This window comes from Centrocercus urophasianus, unplaced genomic scaffold (genome assembly GCF_019232065.1).
Source record: "Centrocercus urophasianus isolate 14NV4802_14NV808 unplaced genomic scaffold, USGS_Curo_1.0 seq_22, whole genome shotgun sequence".
In the NCBI taxonomy this organism is placed as follows: domain Eukaryota; kingdom Metazoa; phylum Chordata; class Aves; order Galliformes; family Phasianidae; genus Centrocercus; species Centrocercus urophasianus.
Window position 1 is genome coordinate 10,343,266 of NW_024884778.1, and position 22,890 is coordinate 10,366,155.

Here is a 22,890-nt window from a genome sequence, read left to right on the forward strand (position 1 = left end):
TTCTGTTGTTTAATTTGGAATCTGTTGTTTTGAGCATAGAAGACTCGAGTGTGGAACAAGACCTAACAATGTGTGTAGGAGCTAACTGGTAAGAAGCAAAAGCTTCTGAAAGCGGCTTCCTGCAAAGGTGTGTGTCATCTTTGGATATTCTTGATGTGCTTCTGATGCTGGTTTGTACCAAATTATGTTTAGGAGTTGCTTCTCTTGGTCTCCTGAGGAGCTTTATCACAGAGGACAACTTAGCAAGTGTGGAGGATTTAGCTGGACATCAGGCATGGCACTTCTAGCATCTAAGCTGGCTTGGGGTGGCTCAGAGCTGGTACTGCTGCTCGGTGAGTTTTGCAGTGACCATTGTTGTCTTGAAGTGTCCTGGTTACTTCATTCCATGAGCAATGAAAATGTAAATTTACAGGTATGGTAGAAAAACCACTGCTTTGCAGTCGATGCTACTTTCTTGTTTATCTAGCATTCTTAGTCAGTTCATATTTCCATGAAATAACTTCAGCAGTGCCAGCATTCCTGAGGGGTGATCACATGAGCTGGGCAGAGCAGCATGCATTCTGAGCAGACTTTGTTTGCTGGAGGCTTTGCTTCCCACTTCCCTGGGGATGTTTTCAGCCTCTGTTCTAGCTCTAGAATGTAGTTTTGGGAAAGCAGTCCTTAATTAGCAAGTGAAACATAGGAGAGTGAATGTGTGTGGGATGAATTGCTGGGAGGGAGACCTGTCCTGCTTTTTCTTCTGCTGGCTCTTCTTGGTCACAGCTCTGGCCTCAGTGAAAGTTTTCATCCTGATTGGTATTTTACTTAACCAACCAGATGTGGCTGCTTACAAACTTCATTTACATGAAGTGCCTGCCTTCCCAACTCACTGATTTTGTTTTATTCAGTTCTAGAGAAAATGCTAAGGAACTTGTTCTGAATTATTCTGACGTATCTATGATAATCTCAGCATGTTCTGTTTTGTATAGGATTGCAATTGGACTATGAAATTACTTTGCAGGGCTGTGTTGAAACACAGCACCTCTGAAGATTCTTCAAAATACCTAAAAGAAAACCTTTTCAATTATGAATTTGGGAGATGAAAGGACTTTTTCTGTAAATAGGTTTCTGTACGTTCACCTTATGAGATGCATGCTTTTCTGTGCATAAAAGTTGAAGCAATAAAGAGACCTGCCTGTGTCCAGGATTAAACTGTTTGTAGGGGGCAAGTGGAGCTCAGCCTGTAAGCTTTCTAAAGCAGGGATCCCTGTGTGTGTCTGTGAGGTGCCATGCACTCACAGCTTTGTATAGAAGCAGCAGTTCAGAGCCCACCTGGGCCATTCACACTCGTGCAGCCAAAAGGAGACCTTGCAGCACTAGGGTCCAGAGCACTTTGTACTTGGACTGGGTCATTTGCACCAGTAAGTCTTTTAAAATAATTAGATAGGTCATTTAAGTAAAATTTCCAGATTATTTGAATTATTATTCAGTGAAAATATGAATATCTTCTTAGGATGCTTATTCTGCTGTCAGTTAAGACATCTTTATGTAGTCACAATGTCCTAGCTTTCCCAGTTAATGAAAGCAGTTTTACCTCTCCTCCTGATGCTGCTGTTGAAAAAAATTAAAGAACTGTTACAGTCTCTTTCTGTGGATGCACGCCATTAAACTTCAGGCCCTTTAATCCAGTATGAATTCAAAACTTGGCAATTATTGTCTGGTTTATTTAGTAGTTAAACTCTTACTGCTTTCCTCCTTTACATCACCTTCTTCATTGCCATTGGTTTTTATTAATTACATGAAAAATGTATTAATGTGAAGCAAATAGCACAGAACCTACAGCATCTGGATTGCTTTGAGGAGTTGTCAGTTTGGATAACGTGTCTGGCATGAGAGTTTGTTTCATCCTCAAGTACTGGGAAGTGAGATTTACCTGACTGCAGAGCCCTTGGGACTATTCTGAAAAGAGCTGTATATCTTGAGCAATCCTACTCAGCAAGATTTTAAATAAAAATAAATGCACTGTCAAAAGCCCTTCCAACGCCCTAGCAGAAAGCATGCAGTAGTTCCATGTATCTGATGATGGCTTCCCAGGAGAAGATCCCCTGGTCCAGTGTGGTGTGGCTTGATGCAATGCTGAGCCACGGAGAGCACCTGCGTGTTCCTGATGCGATACCAAACTGCAGTGCATTGCCTGCCGTGGACCAAAGGCCAGAGGAGAGAGTACCGAATGAATCTCCTTTAGAGTTTGATTTTTGAGTCAAATCTATATTCTAAAACAAGTAGGTGTTGGAGCGTTTGTGATTGCTGAAAACCTGGTTACAGTGAACTGAGTCTTGAGGGCCACTTTTTCTGTATAGATTTATTTTCCTTCCTTGATCCAGCGCTCTAAGAGAGAGATTTCTTCTGCTGACACTTGGAGGTGGTGAACTTGATTCTTAACGAGATCTGCCCTTCCTTGGCCAACGCTTTCCTCGCGCGATGTCTGCCCGTAGCATTCTGTGCCACTGGTGACAAAGGGGCCCTGCAGCCTTGGCGCTGTCCCCTGCTGTGAGAGCGTGGGCGGCTCGACTCGCTCCTCCAGGCAGTGCTGGGCTTCCCTGGAGAAGCACTCCTTGACCCTTTGTACTTTGCGTACTGTATCCGCCTTGCGGGCGGGCTGCAGCCCGTGTTTGGAATGCGTAGCTAACGTGTTCCACTTGGACCCGCCGTTCCATTCCATAATGTTAGCTTTAATTGGCTGTTTTTAAACTTTCATGTACAATTTCGTCGTACACGGTGAATTACCACCCTCTTCGCCTTTTCCGAAGAGCAAGAAACTACAATCCAGGCTGCGCTTCCCCTTGCTGCCTTTTACTGTTGCCCCTGAGGTCCTTCAGAGGCAGCACTGCTAGGTAGTGCTTCTGTTGGAGGACAGACCTTTTGACTGGTATTCTTCCTCTAAGCTCATAGACTGTCTTTTAACGTTGTGTTTTTTTGGATGGACTTTTGTAGTTGGAAACGGGATTGTCACATCTTGTCCAAATATGCATCCCCAATTTAGTATCTGTTGCCTAACTGCCTAGCGTGGTTGGATATCCAACGCGTCCTCCAAGTGATATTTTTGTAAAAGAAAATATTTAATTTGCTTGTTTGTTTCAGGACAAAGTCAGCTATTACCAAGGTTTGTTCTTACTCTGTGTGAATACATTTCTATGTGCTTCAGAAGTGTCATTATTTCTTGGAAGGGCAGAAAGAAGTCTTTCCTACCGTATGGGTTTCCATCTGAGCATCAGCTGCAGGTAGTTTGGAGGAAAAGGAATAGTTTAATTTTTTGAGGAGCAAAATGTAGTGACTGCATATAAAACCAATCTTGCAGTTGAAGCTCCAAATAGTGATGAGCCTCTTGTTCATACTTGGTTTGAGTAAAGTAAAACAAAGCCTGCCTTTATCCTCCATAACAGGCTTACGAGCTCATGTTTCGGCTTTTCCTTTCCCCTCCCTTTCTGCCATGGACTCTTTTTTTTTTTTTTTTTTTTTTTTTTTTTTTTTTTTTTTTTTTTTTTCCCTTTGCTAAGCAGGCAGTAACTCCCCACAATATCTTTAATCTCAACAAGACGTCCAGCGGCTGATGATGCGCAAGTGTTGCACCACCAGAGGTGGGATGATGGCTGCAGCATTCCACATCAGACGTTTTTGGCTGCAGATCTGTTCTTGTGGCCACTGGTTCCTCCCAGCACAGCATGTGAGCTGCGGGCAGGCGGCTGCCTTCCATTGACTCCTGTTGTGTGCATCCCCTCGCCTTACTGCGGGCTTCCCCAAAAAGTCATGGCTGGAGTCGTATGGTTTGAGATGAAAGAGCCTGTTGTCTTGTTGAATTATCTGTGTCCTGTCTATATTTAAGCAAAGCTGGCAGGTAAAAAATGAAACAACAGAAACAAAAGCTCTGTTATAGTAACATCATAAGCTAGATTTGAGTAATACTTTGTGCTTTATTTAGTTTTGGACCTGTTGTCTGTTGCCCACCTAGCAGCAGAATGGGACTCAGAGGAGCTTCCTGCACAGAAGTCTGTCCAGTGAAATAAGTCGTACAATGCATTTCCCCTAGATGTTATGAATGTCTTTGGGAATGGTATACAACGGAATTTTAAAATGATTTAAATGTACGATCGTGGGTCTGGAGGAGCCATCAGGATCTTGCATCTTGAGAAGCTAGTTTTTTTTGAAACTAATTTTTAAATCCTAAAGCAGGAATGTCTTTATTTTAATACTCTGGTGCAGCACTTGAAGTTACTGGTTGGTTTGGGAGATGCCTGAAGAGCAGGCTGCTTGGGATGCTGTTTGCTCACTAACAGTGCGGCTGCTGGATGCTTTTCAGACGGGCTCAAGAACTTCTCCTTTACGTCTGAACTCTTTGAATCCATACAAAAATCTGCTTAGGTCATAACGTTTAGCCACACGGGGTTGCTTTTGTTGTGCAAATAACGTACCAGAAATTGATTTATAATCTAGCAGTGCTTCATGGACATGCCTGTTTGTTAGGTATGTGTTCCTTCCCAGCAGAAAGCCTTCAGAGCCCCTCAGTCCTGTGCTTGGCCGCTGCAGTCAGGTACTCCTACTCAGCATGAAGTTCCCGATATAATTAAGGGAAGTTGGGGTAATGTCTTGATTTCTACCTGAATGCGTCATTAAACATTACAAGAGGGGAAATCAGTGCACGGGGTTGGTGTCTTTTTCTTTTCTTTTTCTTCCTCGCTTTTGGTAAATCTTATTTTTGATGCAAGGGCAGTTCTGTCGCCAGCCAGTCCAGCACGTGTAGACGCTCCCCCCGCCATAAAACAATGAGCACATTCAGGCACAACTCGTGTTTTCAGTTATTAAAAAACGGAGCCGTCTGTCTCTGCCTGTGACTTTAATCTTTAAGCCTTTATTCCCCGTACCCCACCCCCTCTTTCTTTCCCCAACCTTTTGTTTGTGAAGTGCAGGGCTACAGGATACGTGGGCCCGCACTTTCTGAATGTTTTGTACATTCCCTTGGCAGTGACAGATGTTTATAACCCTGATGTTATTTCAGTATTGTGAGGGTGAAGAGAAAACTTAAAAATACTGTAAAAATTTTTTTCTTTGCCCCTTGCAGACTTTTTTTTTTTTTTTTTAAATTTATTTTTTTATTTTTATTTTTTGGAAGAGGCTTAATAAGTTGTATACTTTTTAATTGCTTTTATTTTAAAAAAAATATATCTTTTTCATTGACCTTGGATGAAAAATGCTTGAGTGTTCCAGTAGCCAACCATAACTCTTCTGTAGGGACAGTGTGTTTCACATGGTGTTGTGAAACGTATCTCATACTGGGCTGTAGCACAGAATGAGCTCCTTGCTGTGGGGTCCATGACCTCTGCTGTACTTTATTTCTAAGACAGAAATAAGGCAGACTCAAAATACTTGGAGTTTGAATCACGCTAATTTATTTCTAGCTCTGCTTGGAAACCGAATTGTTTTGTTTTGTTTTTAATAAAGGAGTGATTTAGAATCTGCTGAATTAATGATTTACTTTTGGATTGGTGACTTGCAGAATTGTTCAAGGAGGCTTATTTTTATTAGTCTCGTGGGGACTTTGTAGAGAGATACTCTTGATGTGTAAGAGGTTTAAAATCTGTTTCTTCCTGGTGTTTCTGGAACTTCCTAAGGCTGCAGGTGCATGGTAGGATGCATGTCTTTGGACTGATAGAGAGAATGAGTAGCAAATCTAAGGTGTTAGCTTTGCACTTTCCTTGGGGATCTCTGTGCATTTCTCTCAGGCGTTTGGCTTAAAGCCTTGAATGTAAGTGGAGAGTAGTTTAACGGGACTGTGAATTTCTGGGCTCTTCCTCAAACTCTCAGAGACACAACTTTGATGCCTGTATCTGCTTTCCCACTACATCCAGACTGCTGTTTAGGCGCTGTGCATGTTCAGAGTTACTCATGTAAATGTGCATTCAGGTTGGTGTCTCTAGCTCCAGGTGGTGCACGATAGCAGTTCTTTCTTCATGATTGCTGCCTAGAGCTTCTTGTTGGATTGCTCTTTCAAAGATACCACTTAGGGATGCACATCAATAGAGCATCCTTTGGCCAGGTGGGTCTTCAAGAAGTTAGGACTTTTTTTTTTTTTTTTTTTTTTTGCTGTCTTTAATGTTACTATAATCCAATATTGAGAGTAAGTCTTGTAATTAAGATAAGTTAAAAAATTCTAACAGACATTCCAAGATGTTGCAATTCAGTAATACTTGTAAGCAGATGGAGGCAATAGATACTCTTCAGTAATGATTCTCCTGTCCCTAGGGGAAAAAGAAGTTTGGTAATTAACCATAGTACATTCTCTTTATCCTGAGATAACCAAGTACTTCAGTTGTGTATTGCTTTTGTAAGGATTTCTGTGCTATTTCTTGCACTGAAACACAGGCACAGATGTGATTGAATCCTAGATACGCTAATGCGACTATATAATCTTATAAAAATTCTAAAAGGACTTGAAAAGATGAAGAGCTGATTGAAATATTACTGATACAGAATACTGTATACAAAAAAATGTTTAAGTATTGTGCGAATATCTTCTTTTCCACTTTATATAATAGTTTATTCACATACCTCTAGAAATATGGGCATTTCCAGAGCTGGAGGTGCTGCAGGGGCACCCACATTGTCTTCTCCCCGCTTTATATTATCAGTGAAGCATCTCACATAAACCTCACATGTAACATTTCTGAAGCTGAGAGTTGTCTGTTCACTTCTGCTTGATGAGAACTGACTCTTCAGAGACAGAGCAGAAGACTGGAGGCTGTGTGCAGCCTGGGAGCTGGGGATGGAGCTGTGTCCTTTTCAGGCAGCCTCGTGACTGGTAACTCTTTGGGATGCCTTATGCCTTTTTCTGCTTTTTAGCTGCTACTTTTTGGTCTAAGAAATATCTGCGAATACTGCTGGTCTGCCCTCTTGGAAAGAGGGAGCAGAATGATCACACCTTGTTCTTGTGTAGGTTTTTTTCTTTGCACTTTATTTAGCGTACAATATATATTTAGCTTTGCTGGCCAAGTGTATTTATCATTTTAATTGCTACGTGATTGGCAGTCTTGTAGAGACTGTAAGTAAAGCTGGCATGAGTCAATAAAAAGGCTCCTTTTCATCTGGTCTCTTCTCACCTATTTGCTTTTCAGCATTTACCTTAAAGACTTCATGGACTACCAGGAACCATTTATGATCAGCTGTTTAAGGCCCAAGTGTAATGGTCCATTAATTCCCAGAGCAGTCCAGAAACACAGATGGCAAAATACCTCTGAAGAGGACTGAAACCTGAACTAATTGCTCATCAGATTCCAGGAAGGCTTACTAGGATGTTGGGCGTGCAGTGCCATCTGAGGAGGTTACAGCAGGGTTTTGGATGTGTCTTGATTTTTATTTATTTATTTATTTATTTATTTATGGGTCCCTTCCTTTCTTTCCAAATCACAACCATAGTGTTGGTTGATCTACTGTAAGCTTATTACCACACTGTTTCAGAAATGTTCTTTCATGAACTCAACTCTACACAGCATAGTAGGCACTTGGTTGCAAACCTGTATGGTAGGTGCCATTTTCCTATGTCGTATGAGGAGCCAGAAATCTGACATGACTTTTTCTTGTAGTTCGAATGCCAAATTGAGGGACCAAACCTTTCCATACTCTATGCAATACAAACACGCAGTGCCAAAAGAAAGTGGCAATGCAAATGGTAATAACCCAATTGTTTTCTTTTCTTGTGCTTTGTTTTGCTTTTAAGTGTATGAAGTAGCCTTTTTTTTTTTTTGTAGCATATGTCATAGATTGTGCTTCAAGAATGATGAGCGGTATAATGACATTCAGGCTGAAATGTTAGCTAACTTTTGCTTTAGTTTTATGCAGTATCCTGAATATTTAACTTCCCAGCTTTATTTGTGTCTGCATTTGCATATGCATATATATGAATGACACTTTAAAAAGTTAATGTTTGCTAACTAATTCACGATTTATGCACTCTCTTTTTCAAGCCAAGAAAGAAATTAATGCGGCTGAAATACAAAGGTGTTGTGTAACTCAGGGAACGTTCACTTTTTTTGTAGCAGTCATCTGTGTCTACTCAGGATGACTGTTGAATGTTTAAGATATGTAGGCATTTTTAACCCCTTCCATAGTTAATGTTTTCAGCCCTAAATTAAGTAGAGGTTCTTTTTGGATTCTGTCCAGTTTGTGCCGTGTTCATCGATACAGAAATTCAGATCTGTTAACGTGTAGTATTACAGAAGAGGACATTACAGCATATGGAAGAAGGATCAGAGAATCACAGAATGGCCTGGGTTGAAAAGGACCACAGTGATCATCTTTCAACCCCCTGCTGTGGGCAGGTCACCAGCCAGCAGCCCAGGCTGCTCAGAGCCACATCCAGCCTGGCCTTGAATGCCTGCAGGGATGGGGCATCCACAACCTCCTTGGGCAACCTGTTCCAGTGCCTCACCACCCTCTGATGTCTTCTCTTTTGTTACTATTTACCTCTGTTTTTACGTGTGCTATATACTATTGGGCATTTCTCATTATAAGGTGGGAATATTTACTTTCCTATAGAATGTAGAGAGAACATTCTCATTTATGGCGATTTTTCTGGTTTTCTTCAGTCGTTGAAATTTTGAGCAGGAATTGAAATGTCAGACCCTAGTAGTGTTACTCATCACAGTTACTGCATTTTCTTTGGAAACAGGTAAGTGGAGGTTTCAGGAGGTCAAAGCAAGAAAGTCAATGATGGCATAAATGTCTTTTGCTTTAAGCTTCATCGCAGTGCCTTTAATAAAGGATGTAAACATAAATGTCTTAAAATCCAGCTAGAGCTAACTTAAATCTTAGTTGTGCAAATATCAAATCTGCCTTTCTGTTTGGCTGAAGCCACACAGTATCTAGCAGCACTAATTAAAAGACTGGCGCTTCCACATTATGTGACTCATTGTGCTCTTTTTAGAGGGATTTTGATTTCCTTTTCTTGCTTAACTTTATATGCTTTTGTCATTGTACGCTGTTATGTGGATTTTTCTCTATAAAAACTTGAACATGAAGTACTTACTGCATTTGTTTTATTTCCTGTTTTTGAGGCCACTTGTCTTCCAGATTCCTTCTTCAGAGCATGCTTAGATGTAAGAGTAGCATTGAATATTACATCCCTTGTGCAGTCCACTACTCTACCTTTCTTCACCGCTTCTAAAAGTAAAAACAACTTTGCACTGAACATAAATGTGTCAGCAGATTTTAAAAAGGACAGCATTTATTTGCTGTAAATACTTGCATACTGAGTGATGAATGTCATCCAACACTTTTTAGCAACACACTGACTACTGACTGAGCTTCAGTCAGCAGTCCTAAGCAGCTGGGCCTTTCTTGTCTCCAAGTGTGCATCCTCAGCTACTGTCCTTCCTGTGCTGCTCCTGCTTTAGGTGCAGGTGAGGCACAGGTTGGGTGCTGTTGTCTTCTGGTGTGTTGCATAGGGAAGGAAAAGCATAAGAAACGATTCCGTGCTGCCAAATTTGAGAAGTTGCATAGCAATTTCTTTTATTGTGGTGGTGATGTATATCTGGGAGCCTTTGTAGGAAGAACTTTGTGTCTGTGTGTGTGGTGTTTTCTATTTATTTATTTTACAAACTATGTAAAATTTTAATGTGCTTGACAAGTGAATTTATTTAGATCATAATGAGAGCTTCCCATACTTGCCTTGTCTTGGAATTGTCTCTCCCCTATTATAAACAAAATCTTTTTTACAAAAAACCTTTTTCCCTTAGCATGGAGATAGCAATTCAAGAGATCTTTGCTTTTCGAAAAGCTGTTTACTGTTTTTTGACCTTGAATGTTTTTCTTCCTTTCCCATGGTAGCATAAGGCTGCAGAAGGGGACCACAGCATTTGGGGGTGACTCTGTGCTGCTGCTCCGAAGCTTCTTGGCCTGGTGCTTTTGAACACCTTAGCAAAAGAAAAAAAAAAAAAAAAGAGCAAAGATTTCACATTCCATCTCTGTAAGCAGTGCTGCTGGCTGCTCAGGGTGAGCCCTTCCTGTTTTCTGAATGATCTGAGTCCTTGAAAGTAATACGTAGATGTCAACAACCCCATGCTAGATTTCTGCCTGTGTCGCAGGATCAGTGAGTGTATCTGTATTCTCAGTTCCCTTTCTGAGCACCTTGATTCCATGTCCAGCCCTCCTTCACTTGCCTGTTGTCAGTTGAAGTTGTGTGGTCTTGGGAAGTGTGATCCATGTCTCCATGGGCAGCCCAGCATCCACCCCTTCTCCAAAGAGGCTGACAGCAATGTGGGGCTCCTTACTTTCTCTGTGAAGTCTTGCTAAAGGTCTTTAGATGACCTTTTGGGGGTGGTCTTTACTTTCAGGTTTATTTTTGCAGCAAAAGTAATCTGTTTAAGCTTACTCATATGGTCACTACTGCAGCAACAGGATCTGCATATATCGTTAATTATTAGATGATGTTCCTCAGTGTTTCTCATCATAACCTTCATGGAGACATTATCGCTTTTGTGCTTCCTCCGCATGGACAATTGAGCTTACTGATGTATTCTAATTATGTTGTTTGTCCCTTTGAAGAACGGAGACTTGTGTCTGACATGTTAGACAAAAGGAAAGGTAAAGGCCCACAGGTCCTTTAATGTCTTCAGGGCAGTGTTGCACTCTGGTTTATTTGGCAGATGAAATATAAAGTATATTCTTGTGTGATGTTTTTTTCTCCAAGAGAATCCTTCTATTCCTCATTAGCAGTTCTCTTTCCCTCACTTACTATTTATATTTGAGTTGAACTTGAGACTACAAGTAAATAACCAAAAGGTTATTTGGCGTATCAGAAAAGTTGTTCCTAGGAGCGCGTAGCCATCCTGCTTTCTCTTTGTAACTCTCTGTTTAGGAAGGAGCTTAATGCCTGGTTTTCATTTAAGGGGAATTTGTGCAACCAGCGGTTTCTTTATTGTTAGGAAAAAAAAAAAAGAAATATGCGTATAATTTTAAGCTTTACTGTGTATTCAGAAAGCAGGCTGTGGGTTGCTGGTCTGACCCCTGCTATCGGAGATGCGCCAAGCTAACCAGAGATAGAAGCCGTGCAGTCTGTTTGTGTTTCCAGCTGCTGAAGCCTTCAGGAACAGCGTGCCTGGGAAAGGGTGGTGGGATGCTCGAGCTCCACGAGTTCCTGTTCTTTTCAAAGCGGTTCCTAATGCAAGTTGGTGTATCAGTTTTGATCCTTGATTTGCATTGCTTTGCAGAGGATCGCTTCATGTATAATTCACGCGCTCCGGTTGTGTGCACATCTCTCCCTGCCTCTTCTTTTCCTCTTAAAGTTTGGAAGATTTCATATCCTGCAAAACATCTCCCTTATTCAGCTCAGTGCCTCCCCCCCATGCCACCTAGCCCAACTCGTGGCATCTCCCGTGGTGTCTCTGTGTATGAAAGCGGGTAAGATTGTAGTCCTTTCTGAAATAGATTCCTTACAAGAAGGGTGGGGGGCTGGGAAAGGGGAAGTTTCATACTGGCTGCATGATATAGACAATATTTCCTGAGACAGGAGATACTAACCTCAAAGAATTTAAAATAAAACATAGATCTTTTTTACTTTTTTAAGGGGAATAGGGGAGGCAAAAATGGTTAGAATAGTTGCTCTTTTTATCCTCTGTGCAGATGAAATTGATTAAACCTTAAAAACTCGCCTCAGTCCACCCGGTTTATTAATTGAAGAATTTCCTCTTCCCCAGAATGGGAAGTGCACATTAGAACAGAGCTTTGCCCCTGAGTAGCAATGATACTTGAGAACAGCACATTTTCTACAATCCGATTTTCTCTTCAGCACTAGAGGAAATCCTAACATTGTAAAAACATATTAGGGGAAAAAAAAAAAAGGAAGTCCTCTTTCATTTCCTTGTAAAGCATGAAATCAAATTATAGCCCGTGGCCCACAATTATTTTATTTTTACATTTCAAATTCCGCTTTGTGCTTCCTTTTGGTGTCTGCAAACAGGAGTTGGACTGCTGCTGCAAAGTCAGCTACAGAGATGATGACAAATGGAGAAGGATGCAGTAGCTTAAAGTCCCGAGTCAGCTGTGCTCAGATTTGGTGCCCATGTGCACATGGGACCCTGTGCTGGCTCACACTGGGACCCCTTCCGTCCTGCTCTGCACTGCCTGGGTCTGACTGCAGTCCATTTGGCTTTGTAGGGATAGATGATGGGGAATCTAATGTAGTACTGAGCTTCTGCTTGCTGAAGTAGTAGTGGTTTTAAATAATATTCTTAATCTGCATTTGTTGAGAAAAACCATTCAAACTGTCCTAGATGTCTTCAAGTTTTTTCTTTTTCAGCAATACTGAAATTGCCAGTTAGTTTAGTGCTTGCAGTTTATAACAAATGTGGGTGTAGTGTGCACATATAGAGGAGGTAATTGACAGTGTTGTATTTATTTATTCCCCTCCCCCCCATCACTTAGGCTTAAAAATGCCTTTGTTAATTTGTTGGGAATGTGCTGTAGGGCTCCATCTCCATGCAGCTCAATACTGGAGCTCAAATATACAGGTAACATACAGGTGTGTGCAGCAGGTTGCACTAACAGGAAGGTTTTTGAGTTCCTGAACTTGCAGAGTTGCTATGGCTTCTATGACAGAGGCTGAAAGGGATTTGCCATGTCAGATGTGATATTCTGTGCCAAAATAAACACAGCAATTACAGTGCTTTGCAGTTTATAAAAAGTACAGTCTATGGTTTGGGTACTCCTGTGATGTTTCCCTGTGAATATGGTATGACAGATCTGGTTTTAATACTTTTTGGTTTTGGCTTTCTGAAACAATAAGGCATTCACATTGTGAAAGCCTACTCAGGAGCCCACTGTGCCAGACAGGAACGCAGCCTGATGTGGGGGCTTGCCTGTGGTCCCACTGGCAGCACGGATCCTATTTGATGTGCAAGCAGTGGCAGTAAGGAGTTACTTCCTTGATGATGATCGCTGTCAGATATTCCCCCAAATTCAGAAGTGAATTGGACTTGAGTATTCAAAGCTAGGGTAGTCATTTTCTTTCTCTTCTCTAAAAATAATATGTTAACCTCTTAGTTGTGTGATTCTTGTCAGTGTTGTGGTATAGATGAGTGCTGGTGCCCCCGAGTCCAGCTGGTACAGCTCTTGCAGGCTGTTCTCTGATGCAGTGCTGCCAGCCTTGTTGCTTGTCCCCGTATCTGGCTGTCACCCGAACTCCCTCTGTTTGCGTTATCTTTGTGTTTGTTTTCCTTCACTCAGCAGACCATTTACTTCTTTACTTTGTTTTTCCACTGTGGTTTAGCTTCTTATTGTGCAATATAATTCCCATCTTTCCTTCTCCCTTGTGTTTTCTGGTGACAACTAGTTTGTTTCACTTCCTTCTGGCAGGGCTGTAGCCGAGTGCTGTCATCACAAGAAGGATACCCTGATGGTGGATGGTTTTCAAACTGAGTGAGAAATCATACTTCATGAGAACTGTCTTCCTTAATGCTCTTCAACACCACTTTCACAGATGAAACACGTGTCTGGTTTTTTTTTCCTATAGAGAGGTCGTTTGAATACCTTAATTCAGCTGAATTGTAGATTCTATGTCACCTACTTCAGTGCAATGAAGTTTTTCTTACTGCTGTGATTCCTTGTATGCAGACTCATCCTTTGCATGTGTCTCTCCTTCATTCGGGTTGATTTCCAGTCCTGCTTGCCTGCTTTGAGGGCTCAGTATGAAAGCATTGACTGTTCCTCATTGTGACAGTGTAGGATGATACTCTGTCCTGCTTTGAGAGAAAATGTGCTTCACTTCCTTTTGTTCCGTTTGACACAGAGGGCCCATGGCAGGCCTTCTGTGGTCAGATAGTGCAGGTTTATGGTGTGATATCATCACCTTGTTTTGTTCTTCTTGGTTGTGGAGCCTCTACTTGGTATGGCTGTAATATTTTTAAGCTTCAGTTAAAAGGCTGTTCCAAGTCAGATTGTATACACAACACATTTATATAATCCATTCTTACTGTAGCTTTTCTTAGTTCAATCTTCTGCTGTAGAAATACTGCTGTAGAAATATTCTTCAGGAGCACTGTTCCTTTTGTTGACCAAAATCCAACATGGTGGTAAGCTGATTTAATAGTCTGAAAGAGAACTTCGTATTTGCAATTTACATAAAACACATTGTAGGCATCTCCTAAGATTATTTACATACTAAAGGAAAAGCTGTTCTGAATGAGATGTTTGATGCTCTGGAGAGGTTATATGCGTGCTGAGGCTGTGGTTTAGTGACCTTCCTTTCAGTGATTGGTTAATGTTCACCATTAGGGACTTTGCCCCCACAAATCCCCATATACTTTGTTTTGATCTCCCTGGGTTACTTCACTTTTAAGTGTTTAATGAACTATTATGCATGGATGAAGGGCAACTAAGGAAATGGGTTATAGACTAAAACAAAACTCACAATAGCTGTGCTAAGCTGTATACTTGCTAGTTTGAGTATGTTGCTGTTTCCTTGGCTGTTTTATGCTTTCACGCAGAGTGTTTTGATGCATTTTCTGGTGGTTTTGGAGTTTTTCCATGGGCTGTACAGTTATTTTTCCTGTGTTCATCTTTTCTTTGCTGTGAAATGCCCCAAGGTAGACATTCTTGACCCTCTAGCAATAGGGCTGATGAGTTTTGTCGCTCTTTTCAAGTGTTACTAATAGATTCATAAATACAGCAATTACAAGTATTTGCTTTGTAACAAATGTGTTCAAAGCAGTTAATTTAGTGTTTCAAGATAAAGGGGCCCTTGTACTGAAACTACATGTAACAGCTTCAGTGCAGATTTTGTCTCCTGTTGGAAGGAAGAGATATTGCACCATACATAATGCATCACACGAGCCTCCCTTTGCAGGACCAGAATCAGATCTGGTTGCTTTGACTTCATTACGGAGCACAGAGTGCTGTGCCCTACCAGTCATAAGGCTTAGCTAAAACTTAAGCTGCAATATTGTTATTTCACTGAACGAATGAGCCGTCTTTTTATGGTATTAATGTTATTTAACTTCATGGTTTGATTTTAGTTACTAATTCCCTTTCATTTTTAAAGGTGTCATCTGTGCAGGAAGAATTACCATGCGGAGTAGTTTAATACAGAACATGGGCATTAAGTTTTACATACAAAAAGCCCAACCCCTGCTGGATACACTCACAGCAGTGCGTGCATGCTGATTGTTTGGTGTTTTGTTCCACTTGAACAATTTTCATGCTGTTGGTTCCCCTTGTTTGCTGTTCTCCAGCTCTATGCTTCAGCCTGGCGTGGAACATCCCAGCCTTTTCGTGCAGCCCTGGTGAGAGCTGTTATAATTTAAGCGAGTTCTAAATTAATAGCATTCTTGAAACAATGAAAATAAAAATACTTTCGAAGAGATAAACTTTATCTTCAGTTTGTCTTGGAGAGTTTTTTGAAATGGCTGCTGAAAAGTTGTGCAGGAGCTTTGCAGATGTCATCGTAAGCCAGCCAGCCCTCTGAGGCATCCATTATTTACATTTAGCATTCATTATTCCAAGATGAAAGCTTTGGTAGGTTGAAAATAGTCATTTGTAACCATAACCTTTTTCTTGTCGTCGTTCCCACCCACTCGTTCACCCATGCACTTCAGCCTCAGAATGATTTCCTATCCCAAGAGTTCATGGGAACTAGAAACAAGGCTAGCTGTTGTGACTGCCATTATAAAGACTGGGAAAAAAATAAAGCGGGTTGGAGAGGGCAAAAGAACAAGGAACCGTCGCATCGATTTCATGTTCTTCTGATCAAAAGCTTGAGACAAATATTAAAAGCACTTATGTTCCAAATGCTGCAGTCTTACATGATTTCTTCTACTACATTTCTTAATGTGTGGGGTGTTTTTTGTCTAACGTAACTTCCTGATAGTTCAGCTCTACATTTCTTTTTCTGCTTCGTACTTAAACTTTGTTACATTGAAGTTGTTGCAGCTTCGTTTTGGTTATTCAGAGTATTTGAGTTCCCTAGAGTGAGGCAGTTCCTGAATGCTATTAGTGGAAGGCCCAACGCTCACCAAAAGCTCCTTGAAAATGAAGTTAAATTCATGAAATTCGAGTTGCTTCAGTCAGAGGTTAAAGAGCTCATGAAAACAATATTTAAAAAACAATCCATGAGCACAATTGGTAACAGTAGCCTGAAATTTAGGAGTTTTTTCAGGTAAAGCAGATCTAAGAATCTGTTCTGTTTATGACTGTGATAGGAAATATGCTTTTCACTGATGTAGAAATGAACTGGAAGTGAATGCTGATGTATTGAAGGGTTTAAATCAGCTCTTCTTCATATTGAAAGCTTTTATGGATTTCCTTTGATTTGTAGTAAATCAGACCCTTATTTTTAAATGCAGTGGTAGTGTCCTTGCACTGCTAATGGGGGGGAACATGTAAACAATCCTGGCTAGAATATTTTTATAATCTGATAGGAGTATATAAGGGCTTACGTTCCTCAAGTCCTATTTTCAAACACAGCCAGGCATTCGATGCTTGCACTAATTTGTACTTTGTTCATAATTCTGGGCACACGTACATATCCAGACAGTTGTTATGGAAGCTACTTGAGAAAATGATCCCGAGCCTCTTTGTGCTGCCGCAGTTCTGACTGTGAGTTCTTGTGCAGGTGCCCAGATTATCGATCTGATGATGCTCGTCATCGACGTGACGAAGGGGATGCAGACGCAGTCAGCGGAGTGCTTGGTGATCGGGCAGATCGCCTGCCAGAAGATGGTGGTAGTTCTGAACAAAATAGATCTCCTTCCAGAGGCCAAGAGACAAAGTGCCATTGAGAAGATGACCAAGAAAATGCAGAAGACCTTGGAAAATACGAAGTAAGCTAACAGTAACATTAACAGTTGTAACATGAATACTTTAACCACATCTCGCTTTCAGCATTTTTCTGAATTCATCTGTCTGGCCCCTGCTGGATGAGTCATAGATGTAGATGAGAAGAGAGGAAAGATTACCAGAAATTTAAACTCAGCCCTGGATTTGGAAGTATGTACACAGAAATTTCTTAGTGTGATTAAACTTTTCAGTTTAAAGAACTGCGTTGAATTCAGATTTCATAAAACAAAGCCAGAAAGGCTGGATGAAGGAGAACTTTTTCTTAGTTTGTGAGCTTGTAAATTTTGTTATTTTCCAGAATTCTTTATCTGCTCGAATGAAAAGAAAGAGTTAGAGCTTTTCCTTAACCCAGGGTGAAGGATGCAATTGCCCTAAGTAGGGAAATAAAGACAGCTTCTACCTGGGACAGATCAGTATGGACAAGAATCTGATTGACAGTGTTCCTGAAGTTTCCTATAATGCAGTGTGACTGGCTGGGTTGGTGTTTCAGTCTTTGTGCATAAATTAATTGAGGAAAATAATGAACAAAGTGCAGGGAGATTTGCAATTGAAAACGTGGCTGTTATGAGGTGGGACAATAAAACAGAAACTCTTATAGTGGTTGCACAATTTAGTGGTTTATACAAATAGAAGCAGAGGTTACTTTGTCCAGAGTCGTGAGGGAACATTATGACTCCAAGGTTTATAGCTTGGAGGTCACATTTTGGTTTTGAGAATTGAGGGAATGAAGTACAGATGAGTCCCACAGGTATGTCTTGAAAATGAGCAGACTGTCAGAACTGAAGGGAAAGTGAGTTTTTGAAATATGGGACACGTTAAATGTGAGGTCCTTTCTGCCATCTCTCTTTTAAAACAAGGATGTACATCAGTTGATAACAGCTGTGCTTTCACATGGAGAGAACTGGTCTGTTGTAATGTTTTAATTATTCATTTGAACTCTGGATCTTAGAAATGCTCTTTAATCGGATGCTCCTGTGTATTGTTCCCATAACTAACATTCCTCTTTTGCAAGAAAATAAAGCACGTAAATGTGCTTTATGATGCTTTGAAAGCTTTGCTACCCTGGGCTGATTGCAGAGTGCCTGCCGCATTGTATGTTGGGCACGTTTTGTTTCTTGACAGCCTCTTTTCCACTCAACTTTAAACTTCCAAATACACGTGTAACTGTTTTTGTATTTCTAAACTACTTTGAACAGCAGGGCGCATGCTGAGACCGTCTGACAGCTGCCTCAGGCCACAGACACTTGTCAATAGGGTGTTTTCCAGGACTAGTTTACTTGCTGATTATTATTATAGGCAGAGGAAAGTAACTTGTCGTAGTTTGAAAATTTGACCTTATCTTGTGATACTGTAAGTAAATGCAAACAGTTCCTATGAATGGAGTTTCTATTTAATTGTAAGTTCTGCATTTGCTACCTTGTGTCTTTGTTCAGCAGGGTCTAAACACTGCTGGCAAGTTGTGGAGTGACAATTTTAGTAGGTCCTAATCATATTTGGAAGTCCCTCCAATGTCAGTATATGATTACTTCAGTTTATTCTGGCGTAGGGGAAACGGAGGGAGGCATTTGGTTCAGCATAAATCTTTATTTATTGTAATATGTTGTCCTAAAGAATTTCCATGAAAATGAGAGTTCTGAAAGTCTCAGTGGTTAATCACAGAAATTTTCAGTGCACGTTTTTTTTTACTCTTTGTTTCCAGATGCTTCAGAGAAAATATACTGGATTCTCTTTTGCTACTAAAGGAGCTCACCGTACAGAACTTAGTGTTTTTTCTTTACTGCAGTTCATTCCCTTTTTGAGATGAAATCTATGATTTGGGGTGAAGGGGAATCACAAGGCTGACAGCACTCACGACTTTCGGTCTGAATCTATTGAATCAGAATCATCTTTCAGAGCCAAGCCTTCTTTAATTTTTTTTTTACTGTTGATTATTGTTCCATTACTTTAACAAATATGTATATTTGTCATATATGTATATTAACCCCATTATGGTTAATCCTGAATTTTGAAAAAATGCAGTAATAACCTGAATTATAATCTGATTTCTCTTTCCAAAACATAGGCAAAGCAAGCTATCAGATCTGTGAACTATAGGTTGTGTTCTATAGGGAGCAAATGTCCCAAATTCAATCAGCAGGCTTCAAAAAATAACAAAGCAGCTGCTGAATTTTAAGGGCTTGAAGAATAGAATTCATTGCAAGAGAAAAGCTAGAGTGGGGTCAGCTGTGCTGCTCTTTTCAGAAGCTTTGCATGTTTGAGATTTTTATAAATTTTCATGTCAGTAGAATTGGACCTTTCCACTGTCTGCAAACCTTACAAACTGTCTGCACACTCAGGTAGATATTGTGCTATCTTGCATTTGGCTCCTGTTTGGAAGGTTATGACTGTACAGTCAGAACTGTAACTGTTCTAATTAAAGTTGAAAAGTGAGTTAGTCTCCAGGTAAGCTGGAGTGAATTCAGAACCACTGTGATGAAACCGGGTAATACGTCCTTGCTTCAGAAATGACGTCTTGCTTTCAGCGTCACTCAAAAGTTGAATCTGTGCCTAATGTTGAACAGAGTTAAAGATTTCATGGTGAAGTTCATTAGCACAAATTCCAGTAATTAAAATAAATAAAATAAAACTGTCCATTATTTACTAAGAGGAAAGAACAGATGAATTAGATTCTGAGACAGTTGCTTTGCCTTCGCAGTGTGGTTTACAGACATGAGACATCTGTGGTCTAATGTGAAAGTCTTTCTCTCTTTCAGGTTCTCTGGGTGTCCTATTGTTGCTGTTGCAGCAAAGCCTGGTGGACCGGAGGCTCCAGAGTCTGAGAATCCACTTGGTGTTTCTGAATTAATTGAGGTACCTGCTGAAGAACTTAATGCTGCAAAATGTGCTTCAGCATCTTTAAATCTCTTGAAGCGACACTGCATTAGTATCTAGGACTGAAGAAGTACTGCCTTAATGTCTGTTTGGTGGGACCTAATTCATCAGGGATTCCTTCCAGTGAGTGGAGGAGTTGCAGATCTGTGCCCCAAAAGTGGATCTACTTTTCTAACTTCAAATTCTTTGAATAGCTGTCTTAAGAAGCCACTGTCACACATGGTGAAATGTTTTAAATTTGTCAGGAATTACAAAGAGTAATAAATAAAAATTCCTTTAAAGTTCTGCCAAATCATTGGTAGGTGTTATTTTAGAATTACACCACGTATGGGAATTGCTAAGTCATGAAATGAACCAATGATTGAGCACCTGAGGAAGGAACACAGCCAGCCCTGAGAGCACAGATGAAAGCAATTCACCTGTGCAAGTGGAAAGGGTGGAACCAGTTCCACCTTCTCCCTAAACCTCATTTAAGGGCTGGCTGCCTCAAGGGAAGGCTCTCTGCCTGAAGGATCCCTCCTTTTGGAGTATTTGGCAAGCCTTGGATGAGTAAGCAAAACTTTTGTTCTTCAACTAGGTTATGACCATCAGTCTTTTTTGGTAATTCAGAGCTGGTTATCTGCCATTGCATTTTCCTGCACACCACAGTTAGGAAAACAACAAAGTTTGAATTCATGCACTCAGAAATCATGCATAGGTGAATGTCTCCTTCCTTCACACGAGTGCTATGATAGAGGGTTTAAGTGTATGATTCTTTATTCTAAACAACCCATGCCTCGTTGTGGAGGACAGACAGAACTGAACTCCTGAGAAGGCAGTCAGCATTTTGTTTTAATTCTCATTATTCTCTGTGTGGCCTCGTACCTCCATTTAAATGCTTCTCTGCAGTTAGAATAATTAATTTCCTTCTGGACTTTTCTTTGGCACTCATCAGTGATGATTTGAACACTTGGCAAATAGTTAATTTACTTCCAAAAGACCTATAGGAAGTGCAGAAGTGACTGATCTGTATTTAGATTGGGATGCTGAGGGACAAAGGAGTTAAATCCAATGAGTTTACAAACACTGCTTGCCAAATTTAAAGCAGCTAGGAACTGTTCTGGGACGTGCTTGCCAACTTTGATTGCAATTGTGAGTGCTTAGCACTCTGCTTACCAAGATTTGAGGTTTCTGTTTGAACCATCTGAGGTATACAACCAGTGATTACCTGTGGCAAGTTTCATTTGTAGGAACATGACGATATGTGAGGGTTCTGGCATTAGTAAGTGTAGAACCTGTTCTCTAGAGCAGCCCTACCTGCCCTTAGAATGAAACCATCTTTCTCTGTGATGCTGTGACTTGTTGACTGCGTGCCTTGCGCTTCTGGAAAAGATAAAAATTTGTCTGGCAACCGAATGAGATAGAGCCTGGAAAAAGCTGTTCAATGGTGTAACCAGCACTATATCAAATGCACGTGAGACAAGAGAAAGTTGTAAAGTAAGCTAATGCTTCAGAGGTATCATTAGTTCTAGAAGTGCCGAATTTCTAATTTTTGTGAGAATAATTCTTGAGGCTTTCAGAAAAATGGATTATATGGTAAGTTGTTTGACATGTTGCTTATACAGTAAAGGGCAGGATGCTTAGGAGTGCTGTTTGAGGTAGATGAGAGGTTCAGCTTGTTCCAGACTTGTCATCTCTTCTGTGAATAAACATTGGGAGGTATTAGTAGAGCTGGCAAATGCTATGGGAGTCCTGCCATTGAGCTTCAAAGTATTGCCCTTTGTCTCATTGATGAGGTTCCCTCTCCATTGTTCTGCCATTAGGACTCTGACTTAACCTACAGATTTTGACCTTAAAAAAAGACACTAAAAGCAGTGCCAAGTTTATATGTGAATATTGTAACAGAGGCAAAGATCAAAAGTGATTGGAGATAGAGATGAACCAGCTCCTCTGAACCATTGTTAGTATGTGACTGCACTTTTATTGTTAGTCTGATATCTATGATGATGTATTTTAAGAAAGTTATTTGTCAGCAAAACAGAAATCCCGAACTTGGAGAATTTCTGTAAAAAAAAAAAAAAAAAAAAAAAAAAAAAAAAAAGATTAGCTATTTTTCTTAGTGTCTTGATCCTTCATGAGGTGCTAACATAAATCTGAAAGAGAAGTTGACTTAGAGAACTTATCTGAATATAACAATTTTTCTGGGAGGGAGGCAGGGATGGGGCACTAATATCCTTACACAGGTTAATTTGCACTAAATCAAAAAAGCTGAAGTAGCAAAATAGGCTATGAACCTGTACTTTGGGACAGGTGGAAAGGGGGAAGACAAGGGTACAGGGTTGTTTTTTTGATTTACTTTGCTGCAGTGTCTATATTGAGTTTGGCAGCAACTTTGTTGCCAGCACAGTTTTGCTAACCAAGCTAAATGTGCAGCACCAAATCTTTCTAAGGCAGAAAATCGAACTGTTCCTGCTGCTAATTGTGCATCTCCTCTATGGCACGCACAATTAATTTGACATTGGTGCGTTCTGAGCTTATTGGGAGATGCTTGAAGTCAGTAAAGCTGCAAGCCTGTTCAATCAATCATCCGCTTGCCTTCCTTTTGCTGTATGGCTGTCATGACTTTTCACCCAGGCATGGTTCTGCTTTTATCTTTTATTCAGGTCCTGAAGTCTCAGGCTTACCTGCCATCGAGAGACCCCTCGGGACACTTCCTTATGGCAGTCGACCACTGCTTCTCTATCAAGGGTCAAGGCACGGTGATGACAGGGACTATTCTCTCTGGCTCTGTTAGCCTTGGTGACAGTGTGGAGATTCCTGCCCTGAAGGTGAGTCTCTCACTCCCCTCAATTTTCGTAATAGAAAGAGGTGCTCAACAAAGAAGAGAGTGTTCTCCAATCTGAAATTATTCCATTGTTTTTCTGATACTCAAATATAATCTGAGCTAATAATAGTGAGAGACTTGGAGATTTTTTTTTTAGTTAACGCAGCCAGTGAAGTCACCTGCTCTATTATAGTTGAAAGAAGAAGAAAGAAGGCTGTCTTAAATCAGTGTGTTAGATTCTCAACTTCAGCAAAGCAAAGTGAACATATTACCAAGACGAGATGTACTGAAGGATGGAACAAGGTTTAAGTGAGGTTACTTGTATTTGTGCATCAGTGAGAAGGCTTGCAAAGGAGTCT

At 40.6% G+C, this 22,890-nt stretch overlaps 1 protein-coding gene across 1 annotated transcript in view; it reads left to right on the forward strand.

Moving 5' to 3' along the window:
- EEFSEC (eukaryotic elongation factor, selenocysteine-tRNA specific) overlaps window positions 1–22,890 on the forward strand; it is a 113,102-nt gene that overhangs the window by 13,203 nt on the left and 77,009 nt on the right. The window contains exons 2-4 of the mRNA XM_042823720.1: window positions 16,634–16,841; window positions 19,611–19,707; window positions 22,371–22,535. Coding sequence (XP_042679654.1) covers window positions 16,634–16,841; window positions 19,611–19,707; window positions 22,371–22,535 — 470 coding nt within the window. The remainder of the gene's footprint in view (window positions 1–16,633; window positions 16,842–19,610; window positions 19,708–22,370; window positions 22,536–22,890) is intronic.